This window comes from Malania oleifera, chromosome 3 (genome assembly GCF_029873635.1).
Source record: "Malania oleifera isolate guangnan ecotype guangnan chromosome 3, ASM2987363v1, whole genome shotgun sequence".
Classification (NCBI taxonomy): domain Eukaryota; kingdom Viridiplantae; phylum Streptophyta; class Magnoliopsida; order Santalales; family Ximeniaceae; genus Malania; species Malania oleifera.
In genome coordinates, this window is record NC_080419.1 from 81011170 (window position 1) to 81028542 (window position 17373).

The following is a 17373-nucleotide window of genomic DNA, read 5'->3' on the forward strand; positions in this document are numbered from 1 at the left end:
AAGATTTAAGACCATGATACATGAATATGCATCATACACACACATATATGAGAACTGATATTAAGGAAATTACAATCCCTAACTAATTGAATAAAACCCATTAAGATGCACAACAAACCCCCACAAACATGATCCTAATTGACTAATTCAAAATCTATTGGACTTAGGGCCTAACTAACCCAATTCTTCTAAATTGATCAGGGTCCATTTGTTCTCCAGCTTCCTAATTCACATCATCATGACCAATATTACCAGAACGCCAGTGACAAAATTAAAGAAAACAGATAAAACAAAATCAGTGACTTGAATAAAGAAAACCTAATCAAGGCTTAGGATCAAGGATGCTCCATAGTAGAGCTTATCAAGGATGCTCCATAGTAGAGTTTACTTTAAATTTATCCCCCATGTCTTGAATTGAATTATTTGATATTTAATTATTTAAATTATCTGATTCTTCACACTCCCGTAAATGAATTGTAGAACAAGAAAAAAGAAACATTAAAACATAAATATCAGTGAAAAAATGAATTCAAGTTGACCTCGTAGACAACAAAAAGACGGGAAAACATTTAAAGGGTTCAGAAGAAATGACAAAAACAAGTTGGGGGCATTAGCAAAAGAAAAAAGGCAAAATAAGCAAGGGTTAAAGTGGTGGGAAATGCCCTGATCACCACAAAGTTTGCCAAAATATGGCCCTTGGTAGGACAGAAAATGGTTTGGGGGTGTGTGTCTAGTCAAGATGCATGCAAATTGTACATGAAAATTTTGGTGCATGAGAAAATTAAATAGGCAAATGCACAAGTGGAGTTCAATCAAAGAATATGTCCAATGTAGATAGATAGACACCGCAACTTAGGAAAAAAAAAAAAGGTCAAATAAACATAGGTAGATAGGATTCTTTAATGTAATTGTGCAAGAAATTATATTAGCAAAAAAATAGGAATAGAATAAATGAATAATATTAATATTTTAAAAATTTGTTCTGAATTGAATTATTAATTATTTCTAGTAAGCTTGACTGTATGATGTTCCACTCTAGCATTCAATATGAATGAGATGAAACTTCAATCCTTTTGTATGTTATAATTTTTAGACTTCTTATAGGGTAACAGTGACAGGCATGAAAAATTTATTGCATGCAAGTACTTGAGTAAAAAATAAAATACCCAAAGTTCAAAGATATGATAAGAGTTCATTTAGGATTAAATTAATATTATTATAATGTGGTGGGTTTGGATTAAATTAAGTTTCAAGCAATTAAGCCTACATTTTTTTCCTAACAAATGTTTTATACCCTATTCATATCATGATAAAGGGTCAATACAAATTCATTTATGATTGAACTCTTTCTAGAATAATCTACTAAGATGTCAAATACTAATTTTATTCAAATTCATTTAGGATTAAACTTCTTTGTGCATGCAAAAGTGGGTAAGTGTGAGAGGAGGGGGGGCTGTGGGTGTGAGTATAAGTCATATTTTGTGTGATGCACGAAGGTGAGGCTAGCATAGATTGTGACTAATGAAGGCAAATTCACAATTTTGTGTCACGCACATTTACAGCATGTACTAATGAAAGCACTTACGTGGAAGCAACAAAATAATAAATATTTAATCAAAATACAATTACCAATGGATTAACATTTGCAAGGCCAACGCCTTCACCAGACGCCAAAAATAGCTCATTCTCGAGTGTCCTTTCCTCTCCAAGCCAATTTGAAACCTCCAAAGGCCGGAAAAACCACAAGATCTTTACCTTCTTTGTCTTATCAGGCAACTCCCATATTTTTATAAGTTTACCTATATAAGGTTCAGGCTCTCCTTCCTTGTAGAGATATACACAATCATACAAAGCATAGTCAATTCCATCATAAGTGAAAGATTCATAAAACTGAATCTCTTTCTTTTTTCCACCAACTCCTCTCTTTTTATTCCACTTGAAATCTAACTTTTCTGTCTCAGCTTCTACTGAATGAGACATAACTGAACTCTCTCCAAGCCAAGTAGTTGAGAGTCAATGTTGCATAATGGAACCTAAAAAAGAAAAGTTGATTATTTTAGAAATGACTACATTTTTTTAAGGGTAATTGACTTGCATAAACACAAAGGTGATTAAAGATTTCCAAATGAATAACCATAAGGCAATTCTTCAATTATTTTTATAATTGTTCAACTTAAACTTAAAAATCAAATTCATAGTTTACTAAAATGATAAAATAAAAAGTTAGTTATACAAGCATTACGACGATAAATATAAAAAATTATTATATAAACTTAATAAACTACCCCAAAACAAGATATTGAGCTTAGCCAAATTATCTAACACGTGCAAATATTTGTAAAGTACAAAAAGAAGCTTGAAGCCAGTGAGGCACATAGTAATAATCATTGAAAAACAATAACATTAAAATAGAAATAAAATAAAATAAAAGCAGAGTTACTAAAGGAATACTGCCTCTAGAATGCAGCATCTGTAAGTGATACAACAACAACAAAACCAAGCCTTAGTCCCACTAGGTGGGGTCAGCTATTGGAATCCTTTTCTGCCAATTTATAAGATTATGGACCATTTCTTTTGATAGATTCAAGGATATTAAATCCTTATTCACTATCTGCAAGTGATAAATGTCAAAAATCCTTTGGGTAAAGGAGTAGAGGCTGTTACTAACCAAAAATGAGAAATGGAGGAGACAAGAGTGAGTCAACCAGATAATCCAACCCAATCCAATCCCATTGGTATAGTTCTAAGCAGAAACTACTGGGTATAGATGCTGTTTTTGGACAAAAATGCAGCACCAGCCTGGGACTAGGCCAGGATTGGCTTCATAGTCTCGAAGTAGGACAGGAACAGAGACAGAAACAGGGAGAAAGAGAAAGAGAAGAGATGAAAAGACGATGAGAGAGGGCTGGATGAGAGAGAAAGAGAAAGGGAGGAAGGGAGGGAAAAACTAGGCAGCAGTTCTACTATACATACAGGGTACTTATACAAAAGCATTTAAGTTATCCTAATTTCTAAAGCTATAGCTACAACAAAAGCATTTAAGTTATCCATTGGTGCGCCTCCATTGAACATTTGAATTCCCCTTCCTAGAGAAAACTCAATCTCAAGTTCCGAATAGCATAGCATCATTAACTCCGTAAGCACTTATAAAGTTGAACATATAGGAAAAATCAAGATGTGGCACGAACTAAGTTGCTTCAACAGTCACCATGGGAGAGTATGTAAAAGATGCCCAACCGCAAGTCGCATAGACGGCTCCAATGTTCTATGATAAAATGACAAGTCTTCCAAACAAGAAGTCAATTTAATATCCAAATATATTGGAAACTCAAGCGGTCCATATTCTAGAACGACAGAAAATGTTTCAATAGATTTGATTAAAGATGTGGAGGGAGAAGATGCAACGGAAGGAGGAACATATTTTTAGGGAGGAGGAGAAATCATCTTCAGGGGGATTTCAACAATATGTAGGCAGAAGGAGAAATCATCTCAGGGGGATTTTCAACAGTAGGTTCCATGAATAAAGAATTTTCAACACACTCTGTAGCAACTAATTGCTGCTCATTCTTTGAGTTAGAAAGAGAAAATTTAGGTTGAAGAGCTGGGTTATCGACATATCTGTCCTAGGCCCATTTGGAAGTTCACTGCAAGTCTCAGCAACCAAGTTCAGTGACAAGTCAAGGTCCATCTCTAGCCTAGAAGCACCAACAGTGCTAAGGGTGTCTAAAGAGAAGTCCAAGGCCCCATTTCAATAGGAAGATTCAGGAATCATTGTAGAGTCAAAAAACTATGCACTAATAATATGCAAAACATTTACGTAGCCATGAGACTCAATTACGTAAGATACAAGAATTTACATGGGCACTACTAATATTTGATTGTTCATCTTTAATAAATTGAGTTTTTTCTTGAACATCTTGAGTCAGTCTATGACTGCCTCTTGACCACTTAGAAATTGAAGCTCGTGATAATGCTCTTTAACATTCAAAGTGATGTATGGCTGGATAGTTGGAGAAATCTCTCGACTTCCAAAGCCAAGTGGTAAGCCTCAAATAGAGTAGTGGGGCGTTTTCAATTTACAAAGTAATATGCTTTCTAATTTCATCTCTCAATCCATTTTGAACATAATCACCACTCTAAGTTCCTTAATAAGCGCACACTGATATATGTGATCTTTGAACTTAAGATAATAACACACTATAAGAAAGCTGCCTACGACAATGCAGTTAGTCCATTGATTGCTCCCTGTAAGAATGCGGGGCATGTTTTTCTCAAAATATATCTCATTTCAGACCAAACAGTGGTTATCAAAGATAATTTTTGTCCGTTCCAACTTTATGCGAGTATTGCTTTGCCAAACCAACAAGTTTTGATTTAGCTTAATATAACTCTGGTGGTCACACAATTCATACCAATTAAAGTAATTTACAATGTCATCCAACCAATCTAAGAATAAACAAGGACTTGAACAAGAAGAAAATTCACAAGGACATCTAAGTTTTATCAAGTGCAGAGAATTTCCAACAAAGTGGAAACTAGTTGTGTGGAATTGACATCATTTTTTTCTTTTTTTGAAACACAGAGCAAATATGTACCCATGCAAATTTTGAAAATTTAAAGCAAGTACCAATTAGATAAGTAACATTAAATCAATAAGTTCTATGCAACATTCCTGAGAGTTCCTTCCACTGACCTCATAGTTCTTCAAATATTTCACTTCAACTTCTCACAGAGGCTCAGGGAAACTCCACTAATAAATTTGAAAAAGGGTTCCAGCACACTGAATGCATACTCCCAAAATATGTATCAAATAATTGAAGTTTAATTTGGTCGGACCAACATCAAAATATTGCAAAGAAAAATTAATTTGTTGCAGTAAATCTCAAAATTTCGCAGATTGGCCTCAATAGAATGCAGGCAGACCTTCAAAAGGCTGAAATTTACATTGACAACCAAGGTCCTATAGTGTAGGCCAAAATATCCCAAAGTGAAGTCAAAAACACTATGAAATATCCAAAAAACCATGCCTAAACTCATTTTCCCGTGATTCTCAAAGATGCAGAAGATGCCAGCAGTTTCGCACACCATGCCACCAGCACATGGGTGTGTGGTGCACATGCGACAATGTGGTTGTCCGGTGATGGTTTTTAAAATGGTGGTAGAACAAAGGGTGGTGATTCTAGTGGCGGTGGCAATGTGAAACAATACCGGGAAGTTAGGCATTTTGAAGGGCTGACAGCTGGAAGAGCTTCACGTGGCACGTGAAGCCTCTTGAGTAGTAAAGCAACAATGGAACTTCACAGGAAGATCTTTAGTTGTGTCTGCCTATGATGGTGATGGAGGAGCGATGAATTAATGCCTGGAAGTTAATGTTTGAATTCGAGGGGCACAACTGTAACTTATTGGAGAAAGGTGCAGTGCAGATGATGAACAGTACTTCAGATTTCCAATTTTCCCTTGATTTCTTCACTAAATTGTTGCATTAACTGGTTTGAAGCAACGTGGCAGAATTGGAAGTGAATTGAAGGGATTACAAATATGGTAATGACCTTATGGGACAACAATGATGGTAGCTGAGTAATGGAAGGGCAGTTACAGACTGCAACAAGAAGACTGGTAGTGAATCAAATTTTTCTCGGATACCAAATTGATGTGGGACAGGAACAAAAACACAGCGAGTGGAAGAGACAGAGTAGAAGAAGAAAATGGGGAATATGAGAGAGGGTTGCATGAGAGCAACAGAGGGAGGCGGGATGGAACCAGGCAGCAGTTCTGAATTTTAAAATATGATCAATTGTCTAATACAATACATAAACCAGTAATTATACACTCAACTTTACAACTTAATTACAAGATAACCCCAAAAATACTTTACACAAAATACCCCTAAATTAACTAAACATCTAAAATAATCAAAAAAAAATTCCAAACTAAAATAAAAATCCTAATTGCTAAAGCTATAGCTACAGCCTAAACATCTAAAGTTCTCCATCAGTGGTTGTCCATCAGCGTATTTCCCAAAATCCCCCCCCCCCCCAGTTATTATTTTTTTTCAAAAAAGAAATTTTGATTAAGCTTTTTTTATAAAAAAAAAAAAAAAGAAGATTTTATTAAGAAGAAGAACAACAAGAACAAGAAGAAGAAGAAAAAGAATAAGTACAACAAGGAGCATAAGAAATCCTCCTTAAACGACACAAAAAGAAAGAAAAGAAAAAAAAAAGTCAGAACAGCACAGCCAGCCAATCATGCTGTAGATCAGAAAATGAAAGCCCTTTGGAATATCTAGCTGCAAAAACCCACAAGGAAGATATCCACTTCCCCATAAAATACAAGCATTCCTTTCTAATGGTGTGGAAAAAATCCATAATGAGAAGACAAAGGGAAGGAGATTAAGGGGCCAGTAAAGGGCTTGCAACCTTGAGTATAGTGAGTAAAATAAACAAGCATAGCTCCTGTAACTCCCTTTGAATTGAGGGTACCTGGTATTAATGCCACAAGGATAGCTACTATAAAAGATGACTCCAAGGGAAGGTAAGACATCTCAAAATCACAAACTTGCTATAATGTTGCAATGCTTTCTCCACCCCGTGATTTAAGCATTGGAGGGAACCCTCACAGTATGCCCAAGGTCCTCCAAGCACTTTCTACTCTCTTTTCAAGAATCAAGGGTGCGGACAGCAGATTTCAGGCTCCACACTTTCCAACCAAATCCCCCACAAAGCTATCACAGTTGGACAGCTCCACAACACCGAAGCATCTTTACCCATTCCAAAACCTGTAAAATAGATAGCCAACAAATCCTCTACAACTCCGGACACACCCAACTCTCTCCAAATAAACCAAAACTATTATTCCACACCCTCCCAGAAAAGGAGCAATGAAGAAATAGATAAGAAGCAAATTCAAAATTTTGACAACAAAGAGAACATACATCCAGCAATAGAATCTTGAAAGGCCTCCTACTTTGCAACAATTCATTAGTGTTAACTCTATTAACAGCCAACCAAATACAAGCATTAATCTTAGATTGCCTTCCAAATGGATCTATGGAGCAGGAAAGACGAGGTTTGACGAGGTTTTTTTTGGTTAAATGCTCAAAGAAAGATTTACAAGAATACTCCCAAGAAGAATCAAGAATCCAGAAATGATAGCCTGTCCTTCCAGAAAGGAGCCTACCATCCAAGTATCCAACAAATCAACGAGGCAGGCTCCAAAACCTCCCTATCATTAAGATCCCTACAAAAAATGAAAATCCTAACACAAACCAGCCGCATGAGAAAAAAGAATGAAGAAATGAATTCATTGTGCAAAGAGGAAAATATAAAATAATGGGAAAAAGATAAGCAAAGCAAAGAAACCCCACTACCCAAATGTCCTCCCAAAATTGAACACAATATCCATTTTTAACAATAAAATTTGTGTAAGGAATAAAAAGAGGATATAACTGTGAATACCCTTCTAAGGACTTCCACAAGAACATTTCAACCCCAAATTAGCATCCCACCCATCCTACAAACCAAATTTACTTTTAATGCATCTTCTCCAACCTCACCGTAATTATCTACAGCATTCACTTCTTTATCACAGAACTACTGGTCTGTTTCAGCAATAGAGAGGCCCTCACCCAGCCCAATCTGTTCCGCCAATTGATCTTCATTAATCTCAAAACCTCCCTGTAAGTGTTTTTTCTTAACCCCAGCCCAAATTTTACCTCTACCCCTTATGTTTAGCAATCAACAAATACTGATTAACCACAGCCCCCTTCTTTCCTGTCTTCTTCTTCCTTGCTTAGTCAAGCTTCCCCTTCATCTTCATCCCTCTATCTGCTCGCCTGACAGCGCTTTCAGAGTCCCCAGGTCCTTCCATTAGTCTCTTGTTCGAAAAAGGATTCTTTCTACCTATAAGTTGGCTGGCTAGCCTTACAAATCTAAAGCAAGAGCTATTCTATTAGAACTGGGCTAGTAAGGAATGAGTAAAGAATCAAGCTACAAGTCTCGATCTATACAAAGGGGTTTTTGTCTTTCATTAGGTTCAAAAGCATTAGGCCTGTTTTGGTACAGATCTTTTGTTAACTTCACAAAACCCATCCCTATCCTGAAAACCTCTCCTCTTCTCACCATTTCGCCCAGAGGAAAAATATAATTCCTAATTATTCACAAACTGGTGCATATCTGTTTTGAACCAATCCCTCACCTACCAACACAGAGGACCCCAGATTAATGGCAAACTAGTATCCTTGATTTGGAATCGCTTACATACCATCAAAGAGAATCCCAAATTCTTAGATATCGGGTAACTGCGATTTCAAATCAAACCCTCCCGCCAGCAACTATGGGACCCTTCATCGGAGCAGACCAAAGAACTTCAGCATAGGAGATATTTAGCCTTCTCAGGGCCATACAGCTCCCGTTTTCCTCAATCTTTCGCAAATTTGTGGAACCACAATCAGTACAAGGAAGATAAATCCTACATCCTTCGAAATTCCCTTCAGGAATAGAAAAAAACCTTCAAATCACAGAAGAGCTTTCACCACCCATCTGCATCAGAACAATCTAGAAAATGAAGAGCTCTACCATAAACTCCTCCGTACCTTTCCAAACACAGAAATTTTCCCCACGTATTCTGAAGTAACTTTAGGTGAAGAAAACCTCCTTTGATTCTGCACAGTAAACCACCGAAATTTTTATCCAGCCCAAAAATTCCCAATCAAAAATCCTTAATCTGAGTGAAGAACCATTGAAAATCATCACTTATTTTCCAGCACCAAAAGAGAATCAGATACCCACAAACTCAAATATATGAACCAAAAAATTCTCAAATCTATCAAAATTAAAAACTTCTCTTTCCATCTAGAAAGAATAGTGAGAAATCAAGTAGATCTAAACTTCAGCTTTCCACAAATTAATAATAAGATAAAAACGGTCAGAACAATAAAGAAAAACAGTAAAGATATCATGAATAATGATCAAAGGGCCCATAAAATAACAACGGATGAGAAAAGAGAGGATCAGAAATGACAAAATATAACAGAAAATGTTGGAAGATGGCACAGGATGAAACAGATCTAATGATGGAGTTCCTTAGATTTCATCCAATTTAGGAGTTTTCACTAGAGAAGGTGATAGATGATGAAGACAAGAGAGCCAAGTTCCACACTTCATGTGTTAATTTAACACGCAAAATATCTCTCATTAGTATGCATTCAATTTAACCCCCCCCCCCACTTTTATTAGTTATTTATCTAATATTTCAAGGTTTTCTATTGTCTGTTTGCCTTGAAAATTTAACATGCAAAATGCTTCATAAGTATGCCTTTAGTTCATTCCCCCCCACCCCAACTTTTCATTAGTTATTTATCTCTTCCCTCTCTTCTTTCCCTCAATGGCCAGACCACATCAATTTTTCAGCCTACCAATTTGGCTACTATCAAATGCCCTTTGATCCAGATTATCCTCCCCCTTCCATCCTCCCTTTTCTTCACTCTCTATTATAAAGGTGCCATCTTTCCACTTAGAGTTCAATTCAAATGACTTAACAAACTTCAAGTGAAGTCACCACAACCTCCTCAAGTTCCATCTCAATTGGCCATTCATAACAACACCTGAAACGCCATTGAATACAAAAGTGTGACCAAACTACTCTCTAAGTTTCATTGCCAACCAACACTGCGTGCTAATTAAGCCACAAACAATCAACCCTACAGCTCTACATTGTTGTAATCCTTTGACATCATCCCCTTCAAGAACCCCTCAGCCTTTGATCTACCAGCCACCAAAATATCATCGTCAGAGCTTGTCCAAAATTCCAAGTTGTTTTCAAATATTGAATCGTTGTCTACATGGGTGCAAACTTCAAGATCGTTGGAGAAAACATTACAAGCACTTTGAAGAAGCCAACAACTGAATTACAAACCAAGGAAAGAGATGGATTCAATCCCCTACCACACCAAAAAGTGGGGAGACCTCTGTACTTCCCCCACAAACTTAAATTACTTGAAAACCACAATGATCATCAAAATAGAATAATGAAATTGAAAATTTTACGTTTTAATGAAGATGGTCCTCGTGAGTTTGATAATTGGGTTTATTGTTTAAAGAATAATATTAGCTGGTACAATGAGAATGTACCACCAAAATTGCATCTTGCTGAATCTATATTAAAAGGATCTGCTTAAATTACAAGAAAACTAGAAAAGCATGGAGGGGTGAACAAGCCACACAAGAATAGTCTTGCCCCCTCACTGCCATCAATGTGCCCATCGACAAAATTTCTTTTTGAAACAACATATGACTACAACAGATTAAACTAACAATTTCTATCATTATGTTACATATGAGAGAATGTGATAAATCCTTTGAGAAAAGGTTGAAGCCTGCAATCGCATCCAAACCTGTCACCTAGAGACTAGAGCTAATTGGGGATGCAACTCATTCTCCTAGAACCATAGTAGTCAAAGGATCCTCAGAGCAGCTCTACCCCAGATCAGCAGAGCATTCCAGACCAAGTAGAAAGAAAGAAGAAATGAAGACAGAGGGTCACATAACTGGAAGAAAATCAGGGGAAAAAGGGGGAAACATAAAACATAAAACATCAAAAGGGTGTCTCACAGCTCTGTCCACGAGCACAGCAGAGCAGGCCAGATGGAAAGACTTTTTTGGATACAAAAATAAATATATAAATAAATTGGGAGCATAAATTTCAGGAAAAAGTAGCAAATTTCAAAAAAGAAAAAAATCAAAAGGAGGGATCACAGCAGCTCTGCTTAAGAGCAGCAAAACCATTGAGTTTTGGTCGATCAAGACGATGAAGAAGAAAAGAAAGGTGGGAAAAAACAAAAGAGGAAGACCTGGTTGATCAAGAAGAAGAAGAAGAAAAGAATCAGAGTTGGCATTCAATTGAAGCTTTAGAGTTGGCTTTGGGAATCTAGGTTTGGCCTTTGATCAGCTCTACCTGTCTCATTGGGTGCCAAGAAATGTTTTTTCATTCAGGAGAACGCTGACTTGCTGAAAGTTTGAGAGATGTTTGATGAAAGATAAAATAATGTATGCTTTTCACCTTTCTTTGTAAGCATATACACAAATTGGACAGGTGAGACTAATAGAGAGGAGGGGGGTGGTAGGGAGAGCCATAAGGCAAACATGCAACAGATATATCTCAATACATCTCCACGTGCCTCTAGAATCTCAACTCGCCTCAACCCACTATGGGGTGTACACCCCATCACCTCAATGCCCCTTACACCCAGGCACACCTATGACAACTATTCCTAGAGCTATATTGACACTTTAGTTTGAAACAACTAGTAGTAGTGTTGCATGGGAAAAAATAACTGCCCAGTTGAGCAAAGGTAAGGTGCTCAACCTACTACTCCATCAAAAACTCAGCAATCTAGATCAATTTCTAAGGACCACCCAAGTAATTTGGTGTTTGAAGTGCCAAGGTTTTGAACATCATGTTGTTTAGTTTTCAAACCAAGTAACAACAGTCGTTGAAAAAGAAGATGATGATGAAACCCAAGTGACTGATAAATGAAAAAAGGTAATTGCAAAATTGAGTAAAGTCATTCAAGCGACTACTAGAGCAATCCGGATCAATTTCTAAGGTCCATCCAAGCAATTTGATATTTGGTGTTTAAGCACGATTGCATAAAGCGAGGGTTCAGCATGATTGCATGTTCATCTAAAAATTCCTACGCATCAAAAAGTACAAAATGATGTCATCCCAAGATCTTTGACTAATCAAATCAAAGTGCAATGTCGACTCCTTTCTTATGAAGCATGCAATTCTAATTTTGGTTACTGTCTCCTTCATTTTTGTTTAACTCAATAGGCCCTAGTTTATTCTAACAGGGGCTTGTTAGGTCCTAAATCCAATTAGGCCATGTTTAGCTAATTGGTTCATGTTATTTTATATGAGAGCTTATTTTAATGAGTTTTAGGGGTTCTAGTTCTATTGAATTAGTAAAGGCTTTGGTTGCAATTTGTTTAATTCTAGTTTTCCTATAAATTAGCATGATACAAGAGGCGGTTAGGTTAAATTATTTTGAACATTAAATTGAGTGCATTCTTCCCAAATCTCTTTTTCCTCTCTCATTCTTTCTCTCTTTTCCTTCTTGTACCCCTTGGTAACCCTACCACAACAATTGCTCGTCCCTAGTACATCTCTTTCCAAGCAATCCACCAACAGATAGTATCATCTCATACTTCCACACTGTTAACGTGAGAACCCCTGCAGTGCTTAGCTCATCCTCCAACCAGTCCAACTCAACCCAATGGAAGGCAGGAGTTGCATACAATACAAACTATAGCGCTCCTCACCAAATGTGAAGTAAAACAGCATTGAGCTCACCAACAAGTCAAGACTCTAGCACAGAAATGCAAGTTAACCAAGCAATTCACTCTTCTATTCACAGTGGTTGCTCTCTTAGGAAAGGGTGGAAGAATGGGACCTATTACAATCATTTCAGACATATTATCATTGTACCTCAACCAGGTCAGTTTATTCCAAAGTGTAATGAGTGACTACTAACCAAATCATCCATACAGGGTGCCATCTGAAGAAGCAATCGAATAGCTCCAGCAAGGAGTTCCCACACCAAGCATCATGCCATATAAATGGTAAAACAACACACAGCCTGCTTCCCCTACAACATCACCCACTATGTACCTGTCAATAGTTAGTGTTAAAAAATGAAAGAAAAAAGATAAAATAAACCAGTGTAAGAGAACTAGATGATGGAACCTAAAAGGAGAAAATATGATAAAATTTAAAGATAAAATTATCAAAGATGGGGATTGTACCATAGAAGATGGGATAGATACAAATACTCTTTGGAATAGATTAGCTAGCTCTATTTAAAAAGATAGCAAAAGAGATTTTAGGTGAATCAGGGGAAAGATTCTCGAATAGCAAAGAGAGTTGGTGGTGGGATAAAGATGTACAAAAAATCATAAAGACAAAAAGAATTTGGTATAAAACGTGGCAAAAATGTAGAAACAGATATAACTTTGAAAAATATAAGGAGGCAAGAAAAGATGCAAAAAAGACCGTTAGTGAAGCTAAATATAGATCATTTAATAGTTTGTATGATAGATTAGGTACAAAAGAAGGGGAAAGAGCTATATTTAAACTTGCTAAAGCTAGAGAAAGGAAGAGTAAGGACTTAGGAAATGTAAAATATATAAAAAGTGAGTATGATATTTTCTTGGTTAAGGACGAAGACATTAAAAAAAGATCGTGAAGTTACTTTAGTAAGTTGTTTAATGAAAACCAAATAAAAGGCTTAAACTTAAAATGTCAAATGAGGAAAAGACTAAAAATATGAGATTTATTCGCAAAATTAGAGTTAACGAAGTTAAATTTCCACTAAAAAAGATGAAAAATGGGAAAGTTATGGGACCAGATAACATTCCAATTGAAGTTGGGAAATGCTTAGGTGATAACGGAATTATATGGTTAACTAATTTATTTAATACAATTTTAAAAACTAAGAAAATGTCAGATGAATAGAGGAAAAGCACTTTAATACATATATACAAAAATAAAGGAAATATTCAAAATTGTAATAATTATCATGGAATTAAACTTATGAGTTATACGACGAAACAATGGGAAAGGATAGTTGAACAAAGATTAAGGTTAGAAACGAAGGTCCCAGAAAATCAATTTGGTTTTATGCCTGGGAGATCTACCATAGAAGCTATTTATCTTTTAAGAAGATTTAGAAAAGTTTAAAGAAAAGAAGAGAGACTTGCATATGATATTTATTGACCTTAAGAAAGCATATGATAGGATACTTAGGGAAGTTCTATGGTGGGTTTTAGAAAAAAATGGTGTATGTAGTAGGTATATTGATGTCATTAAGGATATGTACGATGGAGTAATGTCTAGTGTAAGGACTATAGATGGAGAAACTAGAGAATTTCCAATCACCATAAGTGTACATCAAGGATCCACTTTGAGTCCTTATCTTTTTACTTTAGTGATAGACCAATTGACTAAGAGTATTCAAAAGGAGGTTTCATGGTGTATGCTGTTTGCAGATGATATTGTATTAATTGACAAAACTAGGGACGGAGTAGAGGCTGAGTTAGAATTATGGAGAGAAACTTTAGAATCTGGAGGCTTTAGGATAAGTAGAAATAAGACAGAATATATGAAATGTAATTTTAGTAATGATAGGAAAAATATTGGAGACAAAGTTAAACTTGATGATAAAAAAATAAATAGCACTAGTAGATTTCGACACCTTGAATCTATTATGCAAGATGAAGGAGAAATTGAAGATGACGTAATGCATTGAGTTAAAGCAGGTTGGGGAAAATGGATAAGTGCTTCAAGTGTGCTCTGTGATCTTAGAATACCCTTAAAATTGAAAGAGAAGTTTTATAGGACAGCTATAAGACCAGCTATGCTATACGGATCGGAATGTTGGGCGACGAAGAAACATAATATCCAAAAAGTAAAAGTTTACGAAATGAGAATGCTTAGATGGATGAGTGGTGTAACATTGAAAGATAAATTAAAGAATGAACATATTCGTGGTAAGATAGGTGTAACTCCTGTATAAGATATGATAAGGGAGGGACGACTCAGATGGTATGGACACTTGCAACGTAGGCCACATAATGCACCTGTGAGGAAGAGTGACTTAATTACTGTGGAGAGCAGTAGAAGGGGTAGGGGTAGGGGTAGGGATAGACTTAAAATAACTTGGGAGGAGATAGTGAGTAAGGATTTAATATCCTTGAATCTATCAAAAGAAATGGTCCATGAAAGCATAAATTGACAGAAAATGATTCATATAGCTGACCCCACCTAGTGGGACTAAGGCTTGGTTTTGTTGTTGTTGTTGTATACAGATATGACAAGATATAAATATGGCGAAAAGGAAATTCTGTAAAAACAAGGATATGACATGGTTGGGATACATTAATTAATATAAAGTATATATATAGGCATTTTTTTACTTTCAAACTAAAAATACAGAGGTAATAGGCATCATTCATGCTCAATTATGAATTGAATAATCATTCACAATCAATGAATTAAATAAGCAATTAAAAAAATGAAAACAAACTACTTTGTAAGTTTGTAACTAATATCAATATATCATATTATGATTAATATCATCATTCATCAATTTTTTTTAAAAACAAATACACAAAAATAGGCAAGTCGCAGAACCATATCCCTGATGTGCTGCATCTACCCACCTAATAAAACTAGCATCCCAGCCAGCTTTTGATTTTTGGAACACTGAAACATTAACATAACTGATTGTGATGCTCTTGGATGCCTACAAATGCCTTTTAGCAATAGAATAGATGCTGATAGAACCAGAGGGATTAAAAGAAGATTCAAATGTCCAACCAAACATAACTGATCTCTTAATTAAAAGCCTGAATCTGTTCTATATAGAGCACTGCAGTGCAAACACCCCCTTAGCTAGAAGTGGTCCAATAAACCCTTAATTACATGGAACACTGTCCTTTTAATCATGAGAAGCCATGTCTTTGCCTCCCAACCACTTTCCCTTTGGCCTTCTTTCTAGTTGTGACATACTCAACTTAAATAACATTTTAGCATGCTTTTGCTTAAAGCGCCAAGGGATTTCTTACACTGCACGAGCATCGTTCACTTTTCATTCAACCAGAAATGATGGCATCTTCACTTAGATTCTAGCTAACACATCCATGTGTTCGTCCAAAAACATATATGAAACATTAAATAATTACAACTGGATTCGTGCTTGAATTAAACATGCAACTACTTTCACTGAAAGAGGAAGCCACCCCAAAGGCATAACAAAATGCATACTTTAAAAAACAAAGAAGTATCAACCCCCACCAGTCAACATGGAAACCAAATGTTTGTTAGTCATTCTATGATCTTAAAGACCAGAGCATGTATAGACAAATCTATTAGAAACAGTCTAGCAAAATTCCCTTTAGTCAATTTAAGCAATGAGGAGTGTGTGCTTGGGATACAAAACTTTATAAAAAAAAAAAAAAGCAAATGACAAATACGGAAAGAAAAATTAAAATTAGAGCAAACATATATTCTAAATTTCCTCCAAATAAAGAGGTCAGTTGACAATTCAAATAGCAGCTGACCACAAAAATCTATCAGAAGGCACTGAAGAAAAAAGGAGAGCAAGAAAGAGGGCCAGCGAACTCTAGGGGGAAAGGAAGACCAAAGGCAACATAGAGGCTTTGAAGTGAAATACCTAGGTTTGGCTACGGGGAAAGGATTTCCCTTGCGAATTCCACGGATTTAAAATCAAGAACTACAGCTGTTTGAAGTGAGAGACAACAAGAATTGAGGCTTCGAAATGAAATACCTCTGTTCAGCTGTCGGGAAAAGATTTTGCGATGGATTCCACGGATTCGAAGCAAGAAATACTGCCGTTCGAGGAGAGAGAAAACAGGAATTGAGGCTTCGAAGTGAAATACATCTGTTTGGCTGCCGGGAAAGGATTTCCCTGTGGATTCCAAGAATTAAAAGCAAGAACTGCTGCTGCTTGAAGTCGGACGCAAAACGCCACAATGTGTAACGAAAGGCAAATCAAAGACGAAGAGAAAATATAGCAGTGCAGTTTGGGAAGCTGAACTCGTACAAATGGTACTGAAAGCTCTGGAAGAAGCAATGGGGACGCAGAAGAAGGGAAAAAAGTGAGCGGGGCACTTACAGTTCGAAAGGCAGAGAAGCAAAGAAGCTTCGTTCTCCTGCGACGAAGTAGAGAGGGGAAAAAAACCCTAGGGGCTGCCGCGCCTGCCTGCCCGTTGGCCTGTTATTTTCTGGCGGAGTTTTTCTGTAATTGAAGCAGAAGAATGAATCCTTATATTATGCGGTAATGTTGAGTTGCCCCTGCACTTTGCCGAATTCCAATCTCACCCCCACATGCTTTTGTGACCTGTGCAATATTAAAACCGGTCCGCAAGGTGAATGTGTCTCTCCGCCGGTCCAATAATCGGCCGTGAGCCAAGACGTCGGTCGGTGGAAGGTTTTGCACTTTGAAGCGTCGTTCCCCAGGACCGTGGCAACAGCCGGTTCACTGCCACGGCTTTAGGAAGTGGATGCAATTTTCAAATTTTGGATGAGATAAAGTTTAGTCACTCGAAAAATGTGCAATTGATTTTAACGGTAACATCAAATTTAATACATTATTTTGTATTATTTATTTATTATAATTGTCAATATTGATAATTCATATGAAAAAAGCATAATATTTATAAAAATTGAATATGATATATAAAATTTTAAGCATGTTCGGGATATCTACATTATAAATGATATAAATTTATTTGTAGTGGGTGAATTAGAACGTGAAATAAATATTAAAAAAATAAAATACAGATATAGATCGTACTA

At 36.3% G+C, this 17373-nt stretch overlaps 1 protein-coding gene across 6 annotated transcripts in view; it reads right to left on the minus strand.

Annotated features, from left to right (window-relative positions):
• LOC131150590 (protein ANTI-SILENCING 1) overlaps positions 1 to 16818 on the minus strand; it is a 28632-nt gene extending 11814 nt beyond the window's left edge. Inside the window, exons 1-4 of one of the 6 annotated variants that reach the window (XR_009135569.1) lie at positions 16691 to 16812; positions 16343 to 16483; positions 12530 to 12666; positions 1630 to 2033 (exon numbers count right to left, since the gene is read on the minus strand). Coding sequence is in view for 1 of the 6 variants with exons in the window: in XM_058101408.1 (XP_057957391.1) it covers positions 1630 to 1980 (351 nt within the window). In the remaining 5 variants the exon portion in view is untranslated. Of the gene's footprint in view, positions 1 to 1629; positions 2034 to 12529; positions 12667 to 16342; positions 16484 to 16690 lie in introns of all 6 variants that reach the window. The other 5 variants (XR_009135570.1, XR_009135573.1, XR_009135572.1 and 2 more) reach the window with 5 other exon arrangements.
• Between the last annotated feature and the right edge of the window lie 555 nt (positions 16819 to 17373).